The sequence below is a fragment of the Camellia sinensis genome, unplaced genomic scaffold (assembly GCF_055761805.1).
Source record: "Camellia sinensis isolate YWXY unplaced genomic scaffold, ASM5576180v1 Unanchor1, whole genome shotgun sequence".
NCBI lineage: Eukaryota > Viridiplantae > Streptophyta > Magnoliopsida > Ericales > Theaceae > Camellia > Camellia sinensis.
Window position 1 is genome coordinate 7,936,086 of NW_028128987.1, and position 20,793 is coordinate 7,956,878.

The 20,793-nt window shown below is 35.7% G+C and overlaps 1 protein-coding gene across 1 annotated transcript in view; it reads right to left on the bottom strand.

Moving 5' to 3' along the window:
• LOC145814067 (rho GTPase-activating protein 7-like) overlaps positions 1–17,620 on the bottom strand; it is a 72,497-nt gene extending 54,877 nt beyond the window's left edge. The window contains exons 1-5 of the mRNA XM_082910592.1: positions 17,144–17,620; positions 10,368–10,404; positions 1,236–1,312; positions 221–291; positions 38–125 (exon numbers count right to left, since the gene is read on the bottom strand). Of these exons, the coding sequence (XP_082766718.1) occupies positions 38–125; positions 221–291; positions 1,236–1,312; positions 10,368–10,404; positions 17,144–17,170 (300 nt within the window). The 5' untranslated portion in view covers positions 17,171–17,620. The remainder of the gene's footprint in view (positions 1–37; positions 126–220; positions 292–1,235; positions 1,313–10,367; positions 10,405–17,143) is intronic.
• Positions 17,621–20,793: the final 3,173 nt, after the last annotated feature.

Here is a 20,793-nt window from a genome sequence, read left to right on the forward strand (position 1 = left end):
AGAGAGAGAGAGAGAGAGCAGTAAGTCAATGAAGCACCTTGAGGGTAAATGCCCGTTCACCCCGTCCATCATATGTATCAGGAAACAATATAGTTAAAAGCCTTTTATCTTCTCTAACAACAACACTGCAATAAGAAAATAAAAACAATGAGGTTGGCCTTAAAACAAAATAAGCCATGTTTACTAGTATTTTTCAAAGAGTAGAAGAAATCATTTATACCTTCCTGAATTGTCCAAGTCAATACCACCCAAAATTAGATTTACTTCACCGCCTCTCTGGGGAAGTGTGCTCTGCATGAAAAGAAGAATAATTAGTGTCTATCCCATAAAATACATCATCTGGACTTGTACGCATGCATAGGGTCAGCGATGAGTGCCCAGGGGATTCATAGATTGAAACATAAAATTAGGTACTGTTTGATAAAACTGAAGTTTGAAATCTGAATATTGAAAATTAAATAGTGGAAACTACGTGCTAAATTTTTAATCAAAAAAGTCATTTGGTATCTACTGAAATATAATTGTTGAATTAATCAAGTTGTTTGATCTGTAAAGAAGCTGGAATTTGGACTTTATTAATTTTAGAAATAATTCGCTTATACTCATTATATCTGTGGTGGTGGTAGGGTGGTGGTGCTGTGGTGGAGTGTGGGAGCTGGCAGAAAGTGACAATGGTTGTGTGGTGGTAAGATAGTGGTGGCAATGACGGTGGCGGCAGTGGTGCATAGAGGTTGTAGTAGGGTATTGGTTATGTGAGGTACGATAGAGTTGGCAAAGGTGGTGGTAGTGGAGTGATGGCGGCGATGGTGGTTGGTTGTGGTTATGGTGATAATGACAAAAGTGGTCGTAACAGAGTAGTTGTGGTATGTAGTGGTAGCAGTGGCAACCTGATGGTAGAGGTACAAGGGCGGCCTTGTGGTAGTGGTGGTAGCAATAGCAATGGTTGTTGTGTGGTGGTGGTGGTGGTGGTGGCAGGGGTGGTGCAATAGTGGTGTTGGTGATGGTGACGGTGACGGCGACGGTGACGGCGACGGTGGCGGTAGTAGTGGTTGTGTTGGTGGTGATATGATTGAATAGATGTGGCAACAATGCTGATTGCTACTAGGGCCAAGTGGCATTTCTTCAACAATGCGAACATAAAACTATGGCAAAAGTAACATAAAAGAACAATAAAGGAATGGCATTCCACATTAATGTAGTTCAAAATAAAATAAAAAGAATGGAGTTGTACTTACAGGATCATTTTTGAAAAACACTAATGAAATGCGTGTGAGTATAACCCAACGTTTTTTCCAATATTTCCAACCTAACCCTGCAGAAGCAGAACAAGGACTAATTCATATTACAAATGTAAAGTTTGACAGATTAGAACAAATTTAATAGAACAATAAATAATCAGTCTCATCATTTTCTTAGTGTAGAAAATTGATGAGTAGTAGTGGGGCTGGGAAATGTATTTTTGGTTATTTATTTTTACTATAGGGGTATTTTAATCTTGAGGAATTATTAGAGTTTTGCTTTTCTACTTTCTATTTATTTTACAAAAACAATGTACTTAAGTTTGGTGATGTTAAAAGAATAATCTACAATTTTCGCACTCTTCTATAATTGTTAACATGGTATCAGAGCAAGATTGCTGAAAATCTAAGTTGTCAGGAACTTTTACAGTATTCACATTCTTCACAATTGCATTGTTCTCCTTCGCAATTCCAGAGTTTTCATTGCAATCCAATTTCCAAACCACTTGATCAGATCACAGTTGCACTCATATCAGAGTTGGTTACAACCCTATCTCGGAACCCAACCTGGCCCGGCACACGACTCAAAGCTTTTTCAAATCAAACAGTGCCTTATTTGTCACCGACAGTTTCGAAGCCTTAATTCAATGACAATCCAACTTCAAAACCCGAGTTTGTCATTGATCCAGCTTTGAACTCCTTTGTCATAATCAAATTAAACATGTTGTCACAAAGGCAATTGAGTTAGCCAGTGGCGACTCAAAAACTTTTTGTCAAGGTAGACATTTTTTTGGTCAATCAATAGATGATAAATTACAAATATAGTACAAACAGAAAATCTATACAGAATTTTTGCACAGAATGATGTGGCTCACTATGAATATTTCATTTTAAAACAAAACACCTACGAAGAGAGTTATATTTACAAAAATGACATTGCCCCATCATTTTTGAGATTTTTTTGTATAAATTTTATATATGAATAGAGCTTTCCTTATGAATATTACGAGAATTACATCAAACTAAACATTCAACTATGACACCACTAGGGGCTGCAAATGAACCGAACCGAGCCGAGCTTTGCCGAGCTCGAGCTCGGCTCGTTTACTTATCGAGCTAGTTTATTGAGCTCGAGCTCGGCTCGATAAGAAACTGGGCTCAAGCTCGGCTCGGCTCGTTAACATTAATAAAACTCGAGCTCGGCTCGGCTTAGCTCAATAATTTTTTTTTAATATTATTTATATTATTTAAATAAAAAATATTATTTATATTATTTAATATATAAATAATGTATTTATATTATTATTTATATATATTTATATATTATTTGATATATAAATAATATATTTATTATATAATTTAAATAAAGGTAAACGAGCCGAGCTTATGCGAGCTCGAGATTTACAAAATGAGCCTAATAGTTGAGCTTGAGCTCAACTTGTTTACTAGACGAGCCGAGCCGAGCCCTTAACAAGCCGAGCCGAGCCGAGCCGAGCCGAGCTTGTTCATGAACAATTTGGTTCATTTGCAGCCCTAGACACCACACAACCACAAATATCCAACAAACCCAACAAACATAAGAAAGACCTCAAACAAATACAAGGAGCACATAGGTGGACAATATCAAGCCTCTAATCTTCTAGTGAGATGCATGTACTCTTGGTCAATGTACTAAGCTTAGTAAACATTCAAAAATTAGAAAAGATAGAGTCAGGTTTGGAAGTTAGAGAGAAAGCAAAACCTTTTTTTTTTTTTTTTTTGAAATGGAGTGGGCTAGAGATAAAATGGTTGTTCAAAATTTTAATGAAGTTGGCTCAAACAAAAAGGTTGTCCAAAATTTTAATGAAGTGAGCTCAAACCAACAACTCATGGTGTTCAAATTTTCTTTTTTCCAAAGTGACAAATTGGCACCGAGGTGTGCAAAAAAAATTGGGAGGTGACAAGTGATGTGTAGGATGTTCAAAAAATTTTACAAAAATATATACTATTGCTACCCTCATGACTTAGTGGCGCAGCTGCTGGAGTTAGCTGGTGGAGATAAGGCTATTGGTTCAGTTAGCGGCAAGATTAGTAAGAGGCAGAAGGTTACAAAGAAGAAGAGTAGGGGTTTATGAAGCTTGAGTAACCAGCTTAGGGTTTGATAGAATATCATCCCCTATTTATAAATGAAGATTAGGGTTTACAAGATGAGGCAATTACAAGTCGAGCCCTGAGGGCATAGAATAATTACAAACTAAAAAAAAAGCTCAAATAATAATGTAATATGCTAACACTCCCCCTCAAGCTGGTGCGAAGATATCTCTCATACCCAGCTTGCCTAATATGTCATGAAATGGTTTGTTCCCAACCCCCTTAGTGAGAATGTCAGCAAGTTGTTCACCAGACTGGACAAAAGGAGTACAAATGGTACCACTAGTGAGTTTCTTCTTAATGAAGTGGCGATTAATCTCAACATGTTTTGTCCTGTCATGCTGAACTGGATTGTGAGCGATGTTGATGGCGGCCTTATTATCACAGTATAACCGCATGGAGTCCGTCTGATCAATACCTAGATCACTCAACAATAACTTGATCCATAAAAGTTCACACACACCTTGTGCTATAGCTCTAAACTCAGCTTCTGCACTTGACCTGGCAACCACATTCTGTTTCTTACTCCTCCAAGTAACTAAGTTGCCTCCAACAAAGGTGCAATATCCTGAAGTCGATCTCCTATCAGTTACTGATCCAGCCCAGTCAGCATCTGTATAGGCTTCCACACGAAGATGATCATACTTTGAAAAATAAAGACCCTTACCAGGAGCAGATTTCAAGTACCTCAAGATTCTCATGACAGCCTCAAAGTGAATATGATGAGCATGCATAAACTGACTAACCACACTGACAGCAACAGCAATATCAGGACGGGAGTGAGATAGGTAAATGAGCTTACCCACTAATCACTGATAGCTCCCCCTATCAACAGCTTCTCCTCCTTCATCATCCCCCAATTTCTGATTGGGTTCCAGTGGAGTGGCATGTGCCTTGTAGCCAAGCATCCTAGTTTCCTTCAATAGGTCAAGCACATATTTTCTCTGTGAGATAAATATCCCATCCTTAGAGCGAGCAACTTCAATTCCCAGAAAATACTTCAAGCTTCCCAAGTCTTTGATTTCAAACTCATTAGCTAAATATTTCTTCAACAGAGGTATTTCCCCACTATCATTGCCTATAAGAACTATGTCATCTACATAAATAATAAGTGTTGTAGTCTTACCACGTGAGGAATGTTTCACAAACAAGGTGTGATCTGTCTGACTCTGTTTGAAGCCATATTTAAACATAGCCTGAGTGAATCTCTCAAACCAAGCCCTTGGAAACTGTTTGAGACCATATAATGACTTCCGAAGCTTGCATACTTTGCCTTTTGTCTGATGATCCTCAAAACCAGGAGGAATGTCCATATATACCTCTTCTTCGAGGTCACCATGGAGAAAGGCATTCTTGACATCAAACTGATAAAGCGGCCAATCTAGATTAGCTACTAGAGAGAGAAGTACTCTGACTGAATTCATCTTAGCCACGGGTGCGAAGGTCTCTTGATAATCAATGCCATATGTCTAAATAAACCCTTTTGCCAGAAGTCTTGCCTTGTAATGCTCAATAGACCCATCTGCTTTGTGTTTCACAGTATATACCCATTTACATCCCACGGGTCGTTTGCCCATAGGTAACTCAGTCAATTCCCAAGTGTCATTCTTCCTAAGTGCTTTCATTTCCTCAATCATGGCTAGTTTCCACTCAGAGGTAGCAAGAGCATCCTGAAAATGGTTAGGAATGCTAACAGAGGAAATATTGGACACAAACGCTCTATATGAGGATGACAAATGAGAGTAGGACACAAACTGTGAGATAGGATGTTGAGTACAAGATCTCACACCCTTCCTCTTGGCAATAGGAACATCAAGATCAATGGACTCAAGAGATTCAAAGTTACCTAGACTCTCATCAGAAGCAGGAGATGGGAGTGGAGGAGCAGAGGTGGTCCCTTGTATCCAGTTAACTTGTTATCTATCTATGTCCCGGACATAAACATGCCCATCCTGATCCTTGGTGACATTGGGTTCTATAGTCCCAGTAGAAGAGGGTGGTGCAAGAACAACTGGTTCCACCGTAGGAAGCACCGTAGAAGAGGATGGTGCAAGAACAACTGGTTCCACCGTAGGAAGCACCGTAGAAGAGGATGGTGCAAGAACAACTGGGTCCCCCGGCTCACTTCACACAGGACTCACTTCACACCAAGGCTCCCCCGGAAATGAGGACGGTGACACCGGAAAGGACAAGAAATAGGACTGGGACTCAAAGAAAGTAACATCCATGGACACAAACCACTTACAATAAGAAGGGTGGTAACATTTATACCCCCTTTGAGTAGGAGAGTAACCAAGGAAAACACACTTGAGGGAGCGAGGGTCCAACTTACCACGAGAAGGAGAGTGATTATGAACAAAACAAACATAACCAAAAATTTTGGGAGGAGTAGAAAACAAGGACTGAGAACCTAGGAGGACGTGAAGAGGAGCTTGGTTTTGCAAGACCTGGGTAGGGAGACGATTAATAAGATGGGCAACGGTGAGAACAGCATCGCCCCAATAGGGCCGAGGCACACTCATAGAAAAACACATGCACCGAGCCATGTCAAGAAGATGCCGATTCTTGCGTTCCGCCACCCCATTTTGTTGAGAGGTATTGGTGCAAGAGGTCTGATGAATAATGCCATGAGAAGAGAAATATTGTCCTAACCCAGAATTTATGTATTCCCCGCCATTATCAGAATGAAATAGTTTGACAGTGGCCCCAAACTGAGTACAAATCATCTTATGAAAATTGCGAAATACAGAGAAAACCTCACTCTTATCTTTCATGAAATACACCCAAGTAGCACGAGAAAAATCATCAATAAATGTAACAAACCATCGATGACCTTTCACAGACATAACACGAGAGGGACCCCAAACATCAGAATATATTAATCAAAAAGGAACTAAACTTTTATTCAAACTGGGAGCAAAAGAAACTCTGTGTTGTTTTCCAAGTTGACAAGACTCACAAAGAAAGTCAGACACATGATGATTTGCGAAACCAGATGGAAATAAATGCTTAAGTAAATAAAAGGAAGGATGCCCAAGACGCCAATGCCACAGCCATAAATCAGCGGGGGTAGTAGAAGACATGGTGGAAGAATAAGCAAGTTTGTTCGGTTAATCCAAGAAGTAGAGACCATTTTCTGCACTACCACTGCCAATTGTCCTCCTCGTGACAAGGTCCTGAAAAAGACAATGATCAGGGAAAAACGTCACACTACAATTCAAATCCTGGGTAAGACGACTCAAGACTAACAGATTAACAGAAAAATTGGGAACATGGAGAACGGAAGATAGATGTATGGTAGGAGTGACGTGGACTAAACCTTTTCCAGAAATAGAAGAAACAGTACCATCTGCAATCCTGACTTTGTCCTGACCTGAAGAGGGCTTATAGACAGAGAAAAGATCAAAGGAGCCAGACATATGATCGGAGGCACCGGAATCAATAATCTAAGGCAAAGACTTATGACACAGGAAAACACAAGGAGAAGAGGCTAAGTTACCTGAGCGGGCAAAGGACAAGGAAGCTGCACTGAGAGCAGTAGAAGACCGACGGTCCAACAATTGGCGCAAAGCATCCTCCAGCTCAGTATCAGAAGCTTGGCCAACAGAAGCAGAATTAGAATCAAGTGTATTAACGGCACTAGACTGATGAGCCCGGGAATAGGAACCACGTCCTCTAGACTGGCCTGACCGACCTCCTCGAGAACCAAACCGATCACCTCGACCCCCGGATGGAGTCCCATGAAGCTTCAAACATGTCTCACGAGTATGCCGCGGCTTCTTGCAATAATCACAAAATACAGACTCCTTAGCAGCAGACGGAGGGATGGGAGTCAGGCTGAGGCCATCTCAAGGAGTAGACAGTAATGCTGAGCGGTTAGTAGAGACAGGGGACATCATAGTAGACTGGCGACTCTCCTCATTCTGTACATAGGCAAATGCCTCCTGAAATGAAGGAAGAGTGTCCATACCCAGAACTCGACCCCTAACTGGATCATACTCCATATTTAGGCCTGTCAGAAATTTAAAGACCCGTTCCCGTGCGATGAACTTCTTGTACCCGACAGAATCAGCAAGGCAAACGGGCTTATAGTCTTCCAGGTGGTCAAGACGTTTCCAGCCATTGGTGAGGAAAGTGAAATACTGAAGAACAGTCTGCTCCCCCTGAAGTGAGCTCTCAATAGAGCGGCGCAACTCAAAAGCTTGTGAGAAATTCCCTTTGCGGGAATAGGTGGCAACCACAGCATCCCAAACATCCTGGGCAGTCTCTATAGACAAGTAGCCCTCACCAATTTCAGGAACCATCGAATGAATAAGCCAACCCATAATCAAAGAGTTGGTAATCTCCCATTGGTCATAACCCGAGTCAGTGGTACTAGGTGCCTGTATCCTGCCATCAACATACCCTATCTTCCCTCGACTCTTCAAAAATATAGTCAAACTTTGAGACCATGCTAGGTAGTTCTGACCATTAAATAGAGAGGTGGTGATTTTCAAACTAGGGTTGGGGTTCTCAGTCATGGTAGTAGGTATAATGAGACTCTCACTCCTCGGTGTTTGAGAAGTAGGGGACACACTGGTGGAATCTGCCATGGATACAATACTACCGAACCCGCAACAAAACTAGTGGCAATCACAAACCCGGAAGGTGGTGGTAAAAGAATAGGCACAATGACCACTATAAAGGCATAACAAAATTAAGAAACCATAAAGTTTTCTTCCCTTTTCTTTTTTTTCTTTTTTTTTTTTTTTGAGTAATTATTTATTTATTTATATAGGTATTGGTACGGATACAGGCATATAGGTTATTTATTTATACATGTGTATACACGACATATATACCAAACAGAGATGAGGTATGTTGTATACCAGAGATGAGAGTATACCAGACGAACGAAGATGAAGGAGATCGACGATGTGAGGAAGACGAGCTGAGGAGATCTACTGAGGAAGGCGGCTGAGTGACGATCGACAGAGGAAGGCGGCTGAGTGACAACGGCGACTGAGTGATGAAGACGAAGTAAAGATCGACGAGCTGAAGATCGACTCAGCAGATGATCCACCCAGGTAAGCTTCGAACCCTAGAGTGTCGTTGGTGTAGAGGTCTACCAACGAGGGTGAGCTGAAACTCTAGAGGTTCTACTCTGATACCATGAAGCTTGAGTAACCAGCTTAGGGTTTGATAGAATATCATCCCCTATTTATAAATGAAGATTAGGGTTTACAAGATGAGACAATTACAAGTCGAGCCCTGAGGGCATAGAATAATTACAAACCAAAAAAAAAGCTCAGATAATAATATAATATGCTAACAGTTTATTGTCCTCTAGGAAGGATAGGGAGCTGTCAAACGTTTCATGCTCAATAAGCTATGACAGTCATTTGAAGAGGGGATCAAGCGTGCAAAAGTGATGTTAAGGTTACTGATGGAAGCTCAGGTGGGAATGTGGGAAAAGTGAGGTTTCTTATCTTTATGGAAAATTTCAGGAGAAAGTAGAGTAAGTAAGAGCACCCGGATGTCATTTCAGTTAAGGTTATTGGCAAAGTTGGCGGGGCTAAATGGAAATCCATTTCTGAAAAAGAACCTTTTGTCAAGATGGCACTTTATTAATGTATTTTCATAGTTGGGTGTGGGTTATTTTGACCTTTTGATACAAGTAATTTGACTTTTTTTCTATACTTTTTCTTTTTATTTTATTTTTTTTCTTTCTCGATGCCCCCTTGATACGTGCTCTGATACAATCTTTTTTTGTTGCTTATCAAGAAAAAGAAAAATAATACCAACATTCCAACATACTGAAAAAAAACCACGTGTGGAATCCCATGCATCACACCTAATATGTACAGGTAAACCCAAAACAAGAAATAAATAAAAAGAACGAAAGAATAAAACTCTCAATTAAGCCTAAGAATATCAAAATCAACAAATTAAGCCTACAATTTTGGCTATGCCTAAAATAAATGGCATGGCTACCTATGATCGCAAGTAGAACTCAACTTCCAAGTGACACTCATTTCTCACAAGAATGTCTCTACCAGTTTGTGCTCTAGAAACCAAATATTGTTTAAAATGTCATTTTTACTTTAAATATCGGAGGAAACTCTGTTCAATTATACTCTCCAACATCAATTCTCCAAGGAGGGCAACAGTTCTCGAGATCAAATGACCAAAACCTAGACCACCTTTACTCACAAGTAGACAACCTAGTAAATTAGTAATTGTAAGCAAAATATAGCACTGACCTAGACAGATAACAAAACTGGCAGACTAACATGAACTAGCATGCTACCAAAACATGTGAATCAATCTACTTGTAAAAAATTTTGTTACATGAAGAACCGAATAACAGATTTAAGAGCCAGTGACATGCATGAGAAGGCAATCAACATCAGGCTTTTGAAATTGGACTTCAATTCCCAGAAGAAGTCCTCAAGCAACTTCCAAGAGATGCCATTTGTTTTTTTTCAGTCTACAGCTCATCCCAGCAATGGAGCATAACAATAGCAAGTACTGGAGTAAATGCAAACAAAAAAATTTACATATACTTAAGTTTTAATGCAATGATACACAAATGTTTACCAAAAATGTGTGTATATTGTTTCTTTTGAATAGATGAGAAAATGTATTCTTAATTTCAATTGATTCATAATTTCAATCAATGTGGTAAGAAAGCCATTTCTATGTACTCAAATACTAAGCATGGGCCATGTGTGTAAATACATGAAATAAAATAACAATTAGCATAGCATCACACGAAAAAGTTAGTCTTAATTTGTTGTTTATTTAGGACAGGTGAGTAAATTTATACTTAATTTCAACCAATGCAGTAAGTAAGGCCTTTCTATAAACCAAAGTACTACAATGTGAAGGCAGTGTATCTAAGCATGAGCCATGGTTGTAAATGCATAAAATAAAATAATGATTACTCTAGCATCATATGAAAAAGTTGACCCCAACAATAAGTGAAAAAAGTTACAAAAGAAAAAAATGAGAGATGACCTTTGGATGTTGTGAAAAGTGGCCCGCTCTTGATAACCTGTCAAATTGTCAATTATCTCAGAAGGTCAAAATCATGAACAAATACCTGACTAGTGTTAAGCAAAACTATTTTCCAAAGTAAGCATAGGAGGATAGAATTGAATTGAACAGACATATTCAAGCAGGTAACACAAGCATTGGTGGGTTTCAGTAAAAGCCTTCAACATACAACTTACATTCCAAGGGCTGTGGAACAGAACTATATGTGCTCTGAACTTCCACAAGTTCAATGGAGTCTCCAATGAATTTCCTGAAGTTAAAAATCCTTTGGCCTTTTCATTTGTATCCTGATTCACAGAGAAAACCTGTGTTTCCCCTATGTTCTATGTTATTTTGAACCTACATAAAAAAGAAGTGCTTGCTTTTCGACCCATTAAAATTTTTTTAAAATTTCAGCTGAAAATTACAGAATTTGGCCTAATTCTTTTCAATTTTGAGAATTGTAATTTGCATTTCAAGTCATGAAATAAATTGAACTTTGAGAAAACTACTGTATGGATGGACATTATACGCTAAATTTTTAAAAGCATGTCTAAAAACTGAGACTTAATAAAACTGGCATCCAGAAGTATAAAATTTCTCAAACAAATTTTTTTTTTTTTATAAGCAAAATAAAACTTTATTATAGAAAGAAAAGTGTGAGAATTAAAGTGGGGAATAAGAAGTCAACTGAGGAAAACAAAATAAAAATAAAATAAAAAATGTGTCACAAATTGCTTTTCAATATTATCTTAAATACCAAACTTCGGTAAACATAATTCGATGCTAAATGCAATTTCAAGAATTCAATAAATATACAAGTTCTTTTGCAATTATGGTTCAGGTTAGTTTAATTTTCCTTGATTATTTGGCAACAAAATTGGTTAATTCAATTTCAAAGAAATTACTGTGTTCTTTAAAGAGTTTGCCCCCAAATTTAATAAGATAAAGTAATTGATGCGGAATATAAGAAACTCAAAGAAGAGTAAATTTAAAGAAGCGGCGATATTTGGGAATTGGAATGGTTTCAAAGAGAAATTGATAGGAACTATACATAATCATCTTTCTAATATTATTATAACTTTATTTTATGATTATTTTTATGTTTCTAGGATTTTTAGGTGAGGGGTATTTTGGTAATTTTATATTTGCCTACATGGGCTGTAGGGGCCGCCCATGAGTCGTTTTGTGAGTCAAGTTATTTAATTAGTCTTTGTTTTTGTTTCTTATTTAGTCTTAAATTAATTTTGGAAGTCAAAGATATTTTGATAGTTTCCTATTTTAGTTCTAATCAGTTTAGGAAGTCTCTTAGTCCTATATAAAGCCATGAAATGTTTATAATTCAATAGAGTTGATATTTTATAAAAAGTTAAAGAGCTTTGAAGCTTCTTTATGGATTGTGTAAAGCAATCAAACCCTAGGTGTGATGCCTATGAAATCTAGGTGTGATGCCTAGACCTATCTTCTTCTTCTCCTTTCTTCTTCTTTTATGTTTCAATTTACTATTCTCGGATTACTATTTACAGCCCTCTAAAAGTGCATTTTTCAACCTCAAAACTCCATCCAATCACCCTCAAATCAACCCTAATCCCTTCCCCTACCCATTAGCCTTCAATTTACTCTTGAAACCATAAATTACTCACTGTTTAGGCCATCAAATAACCTCTGTTTTGAAAATCCAGTGCTGTCCCTATTCGTCCTACATCGGTAATGGTATACCATCCCATGGCAGAGTAAACCTTCTTGGGTGGTAGGTTCTAATTAATGGAGGATTTAGTGTCCCCTTTTTTTATAGGTATGGCAATAGAATAAATGGACACCAAGGGACATCACCCCTATACATCAAAATAACAATAAATAAATAAATAAAACACACCACTTTATGCTCTCCGAAAAATGTAATTCTCCTATAAAATCAACCAACAAAAGAACTGATCCACAAAACTCCTCCTTCAACCAAAAAATAAATAGATCGGAGCAAAGAAAGGTTAAGGTGTTATTTGATAACTCAATTCATCGCTTTAAACTGAACATATTCATTGAAAATAAAATAAGTTCATTTGATAACCGTAATTCATATCATTCAAAATTTTAAGCACCCGTTAAAAATAAGACTAAAGTTCTAAATCACATCCTTCTTACTCTAATTTGAATGTTGAGTGTTGAGTGTTGAATGTCAACTTGTAATATGTCAGTTATCGTGAATGGGAAACCTGGGAATTCTTTTAAGGCTACAAGGAGTTTAAGCCAGGATGATCCTTTATCTCCTTTCCTTTTTATCCTAGTGGCGGATGTGTTAGGTACGTTGATTGATAGGGCGAAAGATTTACATCTAGTGGACAACTTCATGGTAGGGAGAGATATAGCTTGTGTTTGGTTCTCTTTTGGAATTGTGATTCCAATCAAAAAATTTCAAAACTCATAACCAAGCACACAACTCAAAAACATATCAAACTCAATTCAAAAACTATTTTCAAAACCCATAATCAAGCATACAACTCAAAACTCAATTCAAAACTCTTTTCAAAACTCAAAACCAAACTCTTTTCAAAACTCTATTTTTCTTTAAGAAAAAAATTCAAAAAAATATTTTTTATTTTGGTTTTTAAACTTACTTTTAGAATCATAATTTGAGTGTGAAGTCGTGTTTTGAGTTATGAGTTTTGAAAAGAGAAAATTTGTTTAGTTATGAGTTTTGAAACGAGTTTTGAGTTATATTTTGAAATTTTTTGAATTTAATTTTTTTTAGTATTTAAAAATTTTCTTAACTTTATTTTTTTAGGGTAAATATTTTACAGTTTAAATATTTATGTGCACAATATTTCATACATTTGTGTACTATATTTTTTTAAACATTTTAAATATTTAAAAATTTTATTTTTTTATTTTAAATTTTAAATTTTTTTTTATTTTAAATATTTTATTTTATAAATATATTTTTAAATATTTAAATTTTTAGTATTTTAAATATTTAATTTTTTAAATTTTAAAAAAATTTGGATCGTCATATATATCTAAATCACAACAAATTATTTGGTCAATACTTAAAAAAATAACAAAAAATATTTTTTGAAAAAAAAAAATATATATATATATATATTTCTTGAAAAATAAAAATAAACAAAATATTTTTTGAAAAAAAATTCAAAAAAAAATATAAAATAAAAAATAATTTTAAAGGACAAAATAAAAAATATTTTTTTGAATTTTTTTTTAATAGAATTTTGAAAAGAGTTTTTGAATTGCGTTTTGAGTTATGTGTTGATTATGAGTTTTGAAAATAATTTTTGAATTAAGTTTTGAGTTATGTGTTTGGTTACGATTTGAGTGTAGAATTGTATTTTAAGTTTAAAATATTAAAAAAATTAAAATACTTACAAAATAAAATAAAATATTTAAAATAAAAATATTTAAATAAAAATTATATATTTAAAATTAAAAATAAAATTTTCTTAAACATTTTTAAATATTTTACAAAAATAAATCCAAAAAAAATCAAAATACAACTCAAAACTCTTTCAAAATTCAAAATTCAAAATTCAAAAACTCTTTTCAAAACTCATAACCAAACAAATTTTCTTTTTTCAAAACTCAACTCACAACTACATACTTAAATCACAACTCCATACTCAAATCATAATTCTAAAACTAAACCAAATAGAGCCAGAGTTTGTGTTTCCCATCTCCAATTTGCAAATGACACTACGTTTTTTTTTTTGTCAAGGGAGGAAAGTAAGATGAGGTGCATTTTATCGCTCTTACAAATGTTTGAGGATGTTTCAGGTCTTAAGGTTAATCTAAGCAAGAGTAGTATTGTGGGCATTAATTTGCAACAGAGTCATGTTCACAGTTTGGCTGCTATTTTGGGGTGTTCCATCGAGAAGCTTCCCATGAAATATTTGGGGCTTCCTCTTGGGGGTAATCCTAGGAGTGAATCCTTTTGGTCGCTAGTGGTGGCAAAGATAGGGAAGAGCTTGAAGGTTGGAAGAGAGCTTTGCTTTCGAAAGGGGGAAGGTACGCATTGATTCAATCTGTCCTAAGTGGCATTCCCATTTATTTTTTATCCCTTTTTAAGATTCCGGTGAGGATAGCAAAATCAATAGAGGTTTAATGAGGGATTTCTTATGGGAAGGAAAGGATGAGGGTAGGAAGATGCAATTGGCTAGATGGGAGACTGTTTCTCTATCTAGGGATAAGGAGGGGCTCGCAATAGGCAACATTGAAGCAAGAAATCTTGCTCTTCTAGGAAAGTCGCTATGGAGATTTCTATTGGAGAGTGATTCATTATGGCATTGTATTGTTAAGAGCAAGTATGGGGTTCAATATTTTGATAGGTCTGCTCATGTGGTTTTGAGGGGTAATTGTCGAGCTCCTTGGAAGTCAATATCTCATATTTTCCCCCTTTTTTCTAGTTTCCTTTCTATGAGGGTTGAAAATGGGGAGAAGACTCGGTTTTGGGAGGACATTTGGGTTGGAAATTCCTCTTTTGCTAGGGACTTTTCAGGTCTTTATAGAGTTGCAAATTCCCATGATTCCTCCATTGCATCATTAGCATGTTTTAGTTTGGCTCCAGTAGCATGGAATTTCAGATTCTCTATACATCTCACTGATAGGGAAGTTTGTGAGTTAGCATCCTTGTTATCTCGTATTGATCATTTGTCTTTGAACTCTTCCTCGAGTGACAAACAAGTTTGGCTCTTGTATTCGTCCAGTGTCTTTTCATGCAAATCTGTTTTTGATAAAATCATTGAAAATTCAAGTGCACCGTTCTTTCCCTTTCACAAAAGAATCTGGAAGTCTTTTGCACCTCTCAAAATGAAGTTTTTTATATGATCTTTGGTTCATGGAAGCATTTTGACCAACCATGTTCTTCAAAAGAGAAGGCCTAATCATTATCTTTTTCCTCAATGGTGCATTATGTGTAAGGGCGAGGGGAAGACTTTGGACCATCTTTTTTTACATTGTCCAGTGGCAAGGAGATTGTGGCAACAGTTTTTCTCATTGGGTGGCATTGCTTGGGTGGCTCCCGAATCATCTAGTTCCATGTTGTTTACCGATTTCCAATTTTTGGGCTCAAATAAAAAAGCGAGGGTGCTGGGGCCTTGTGCAGTTTTTGCATTTTTATGGGTCATATGGCTGGAAAGAGATGCGAGGATCTTTGAGGATAGAAGTGTTGATGTCTTCTCATTGTGGGAGAAAATCATATTCTTGGCATCTTTTTGGGCATCATTGGCTTCTCCATTTAGGGGAATTCCGCTTTTCTTGATCTCAAGTGATTGGAAGTCCGTGTGTGTCTCTTAGAATTTTATTTTTCTGCTTTTGAGGACTTCTTGTCCTCCTTTTGTACTATTTCTTTTCTTTTCTATTTTAATAAAATTTTTGTCTGTTGTTGATCCAAAAAAGCATGTGTTCAACCTCTCATGGTTATACCATCTTTGAGATGTACCGATGCTACCACAACACTATCAGTCTACTACCACTACCAGTCTACCACCACCCTCCACCTCCACTACCACTGTTGCCAGCTACCCACCATATCACTACTACTGTCACCACCTAAGAAGCATGGACACGGACACACGACACAACACAGACACGCCGACACGTCAATTTTCAAAACATACAAGACTCAACACGTGGAGGACACGCATGAAATATATAATTTCCTCCCAAACACATATTAATGCGCACTAATTGGGCGTTGTTTTTTTTATTTATCTGTTGTATGTTATATACATATCAATATACCATTCAAAGATAATAAAAAATGCAATATGACACTAATTCCTATAAATTTATATAGTTTTGTTTTATTATTGTATCTTAAGTTGTTTTGTTCAAACTTATAATTAGTTTCACCTATGTCTAATCGATAGACACGGGCGTTTAAATGATAGATACATGTGTCCAAAGAGTATCGAGGGTCTTTAAAAAAAAAATCAAATAAATAAATAGAACACGTTTTGAAGAGTGTCGGTGTCTGACTAAGAAGTGTCCGTGCTTCTTAACTTGCCACTATCATAGCATCACCACCACATAACCAACATCCCTGTTGCCACCACCACTATCACTCCACTACCGCCGCCATTGTCAGCGCTACACATGTACCTCTGCCATCACGACATTGTCACAAACACGACCACCACACCATCTCTACTCAATTACCACAACTACCACACAACCACCATTGTCGCCATCACTCCACTACCAGCACAACCACCATCTTTGCCAACTCTATCCTACTTCACACAAACACCACCACCCTACCACCATCGGCATCTCCACCACCAAACAACCACTTTCGCGGCCACTACCACACCACCACTATCACCATGTGGCTACCACTAGCCCACCACCACAAATATAAAGTGTAAGAAAAAATTAATAAATTTCAAATCTCAACTTCTTTTACATGTAGAACAACTTGATTAAATCAAGCACTCAAATTTTAGAAAATACCAAACAACTTTTCAAACTAAACAATTCGGCATTAAGTCTTCAGTACTGAAAAATTTTTAGTTTCATCAAACAACACCTATATATAGGCAATTGTACATACTCTAAAGTAGTTTGATTTCTCTCTCCAAAAGACGATGCTGACAGTACATTTCAATTGGTTAATGACAAAATGCAAACAAAGAGGGAAACTTCAATCGTGAATTCTCAGATTTCCAAGTAGAAAGATTCAAAATTCTCTGCTTTCTTTTCTCAGCAACCAAACGGAGGAGCTAATACAGAAAAAGTAAAGGAGAACATACCTCGTTGTGAGCTCGGGATATCGACATTTTGACACGCTAATACCAAAACTGGAACCAAGACATTAAAACTGTAATCAACCCAGTTGAAAGTGCTCCCAAAAGAGCCAAACATTTCAACCAGAAGGGTCCTCCAAATCAACCATTGAGCTCGCAGATATATGACGGTAAGATTGCTAGCTTGATTTGGGAAACTAGGGTTTTCGGAATGGACACGTGAGGAGAAGAAAGAGAAGCACCCAACAGAGGGTAGAGCTGCCAATTCTCTCTCTCTCTCTCTCACTCTAGACAAATTTTGCTTTGAAGGATTAGACTAGTAGATTAGGTAAAGATTGCAATTTGTAAGTGATTATTACTTTGCTTTCCCGTTTTCACCTTTTGGCTGTGAATGCGGGGAATTTGATTGACGAGAGAGAGAGAGAGAGAGAGAGAGAGAGAGGGGTCAAGGTTTGTTCTTCCTCGGCAAGCTTTCGGTCCATCGTCGCTGCCAGGTGTTGCCTTGCGTTCCGTGTTGTTTCACTACTGTTTTTTTTTAGTCATTTTTTTATTTTTCTACACCCAAACATTATTATTATAAAAAAATTAAAATTTAATTATTATAATAAAATAAATCTTAAATTTTTTTTTATCAATTTAAATCTGATCTCTTAATTTATTTTTAATCTATATCATCAACTAATTTTTTGTTAAATAAAGTCTTCGTTTGGAATGTGAATTGACTTTTTTACTTTTTTGACTTTTTAACTCTGAGACTAAAAAAGTTTTGTTTAGGATAAATTTTTTTGTTTTTTTTACTTTTATGAGAAAAAAATAAAATAATTATGATTTAGATGTTATGTTTTGTCTTATTAACTTTTTAATTTATTTTGTCTTTTTGTGACTATTTTAGCCTAGGCTTTTTATGCCAAACGAAACCAAGTGAAAGAGCAAAAGTATTTTAATTATTAGGTGGCATTTGGGAAGTTTGGGACTCGTGTTTTTTTTTTTTATCACAAAAAGACAAACTTTTTGCAAAATAAAAAAAAAAACATATCCAAACAAAATATTACATCTAACTCCATAATCATTTCACTTTTTCTCTCACAAATATCACATAAAACCACAAAAAAACTCAACTATCTTCCCAAAAACAAAAACAAATTTCTCCAATAATATCCTACAACTAAAAAAACCTACATAAAAACTCACTTCCCAAACACCCACTAAGGATTCGTTTGGGAAATGGATTGGCTTTTTGACTTTGTGGTCTTTTGGCAACATGGTAAAAAGCTGTGTTTGCAATTTGGTTCCAAAAAAGTTACATTGACTTTTTTAGCAAAAAGTCATTTGGCAAGGTGAAAAAAAGCTACATATAAAATTACAATTATACCCTTTATATTATTTGGGGTTATACATGAGTGAAAATATAAATTTTCTAAATTTGGTGGGGTAGTTTGGTCATTTTATTGTGATGTGACATCATAAATAAATATTAACTAAAAAAGTCAAAAGCAGTTTTTTACCAACTTTCCAAATCACTTTCCAAAAAAATCAAAAAAATTGGTAAAAAGTCAAAAGCTAACTTTTTACCATCTTTCCAAATCACCCCTTTTTTTGCTATTTTAGCCTAGGGCTAAAAAATTTCGTTTAGGAAGAATTTTTTGACTTTTTTGACTTTTTGTGAGAGAAAGAATATAATGATTATGGGTTAGATGTGATGTTTTATCTTATTGGACTAAAAGCCTATTTTGTCATTTTGTGGCTAAAATAGCGTCAAACCCAACCCAAGCCATCTTTCCAAACAGAGGCTAAAGGTGTGCATAATATATCTAAAATATTCTTTTTTATTGAATTTAATGATTAAAAAAAAAATTGGTTACATTTACTTAGGTCACTTTTGGGATGAACTAAAAAAGTCAAATTATTGGCTTATTTAGGTCTCATTTGACAACCTTCTATTTTAATCAAAAAGTCAGTAGCACCGTCTAGGATGCCCATTTGGGCTAAAATAGTCATATATGACAAAATAAGTTATTTTAGCCAAATAGAACAAAATATCACATCTAATCTATAAGCATTTCATTTTTTTCTCTCAAAAAAGCCAAAAAACCTATACCAAACGGGGTTTTTAACCCCAGTCTAAAATAATCAAAAAGCCAACCCACATCCCAAACGAACCCTAAGTTATCACATCACTCTCTCTACTTTTCTGCACATCATTTCGTAAAAAGTCAAAAAGTTACTAAAATAGCATATTCCCAAATGAAGCCTTAGGCCTCATTTGGCAACCTTCAATTTTAGTCAAAAAGCCAAAAAGTTACTATAAGTTGTCACATCACTCTCTCTATTTTTCTGCACATCTTTTAGTAAAAAGCCAAAAAAACTACTAAAATAATTTGTGCCCAAACGAGGCCTTAGATTATATCACCTTTTTTATTTTTTTACACGTATTTTTGTAATAAACAAAAAAAAAAAATTAACTTGTAAGTCATACCCAAAACAACCCTTAATGAAAATAGGCAAATAGCTTATATTAAAAACTAATCAAAAGTTTAAGTTTAAATTGACAAGATTAAAAATTCAAGATTTATTTTGTTAAAAGAGGCAAACTCTGTGATTTTCGTTATTTAAGACGGATTATTGGGGAGGTTGGAGAAAATGTAATCCATAGAATTAAGACGAGGTGACTTAAGTAGAGGAGTGCATCTAAAGTACTGTGCAATAAACGAGTACCCACTATATCAAGAGAAAAGTTGTACAAAATGGCTATTAGACTAATGATATTGTATGGGACAAAATTTTAGGCAACTAAGAAACAACATATAAATAAGATAAGTGTTACTAAAATTAGGATAGTAAGTTGGATGTGTGGCAAGATTAGAAAAGACAAAGTTAAGAATAAGTATATTTGTAAATGGGTAGGAGTAGCACCGATAGAACATAATCTAAGAGATAATAGATTAAGATGGTTTGGTCATATACAATGGAGACTAACGGAAACAATAGTGAAGATATGTGATATAATGACAGCAAAGGGAAATATTAGGAAAAGGAACGGACCTAGATTGATGTGGGTTAGTATAATAAATAGAAATATGAATCTTTTTAATGTGACTAACCAAATAGCCTTTATAGCCTAAATTTAGTTTTTACTTTTATTTTTTTTAAAACCATTATCCCTTAAATCAAGTAACGCACTACCACTATCTTATCCCTCGTATAACAATCACCGCCAACTTTAATAGCCACCATAGCCCCCTCTTATATCCTTCTAACTCCCCTTATCATACCTAAGCCCTTTTCACTCTCTATCACTCCTCTCTTACTCCCTCGCCAACCCTAACTGTACAAAATACTGCACAATCTGTTAAAATCGCACTGATCTTCATCAATCCGCACCATCCTATCCACTAATCGTGGATTAAACTTTAAAATTGATAGTCCGCCTTCGAAACCGCTCCGTTTCACTATAGTTAATATATACATATTTCTTTACCTCTAATGAAATATTAAAGTAAAAATAAGTGTGAAAGAGATTTCAGATGTGAAATTTTTTACAAATCAATAGTTATATATATATATATATAATATTATGTAAAATTAATGTGTTATATATATAAAAAATATTATACAAATTAATATTATATATTATATAAATGTTTGATAATTGGTTA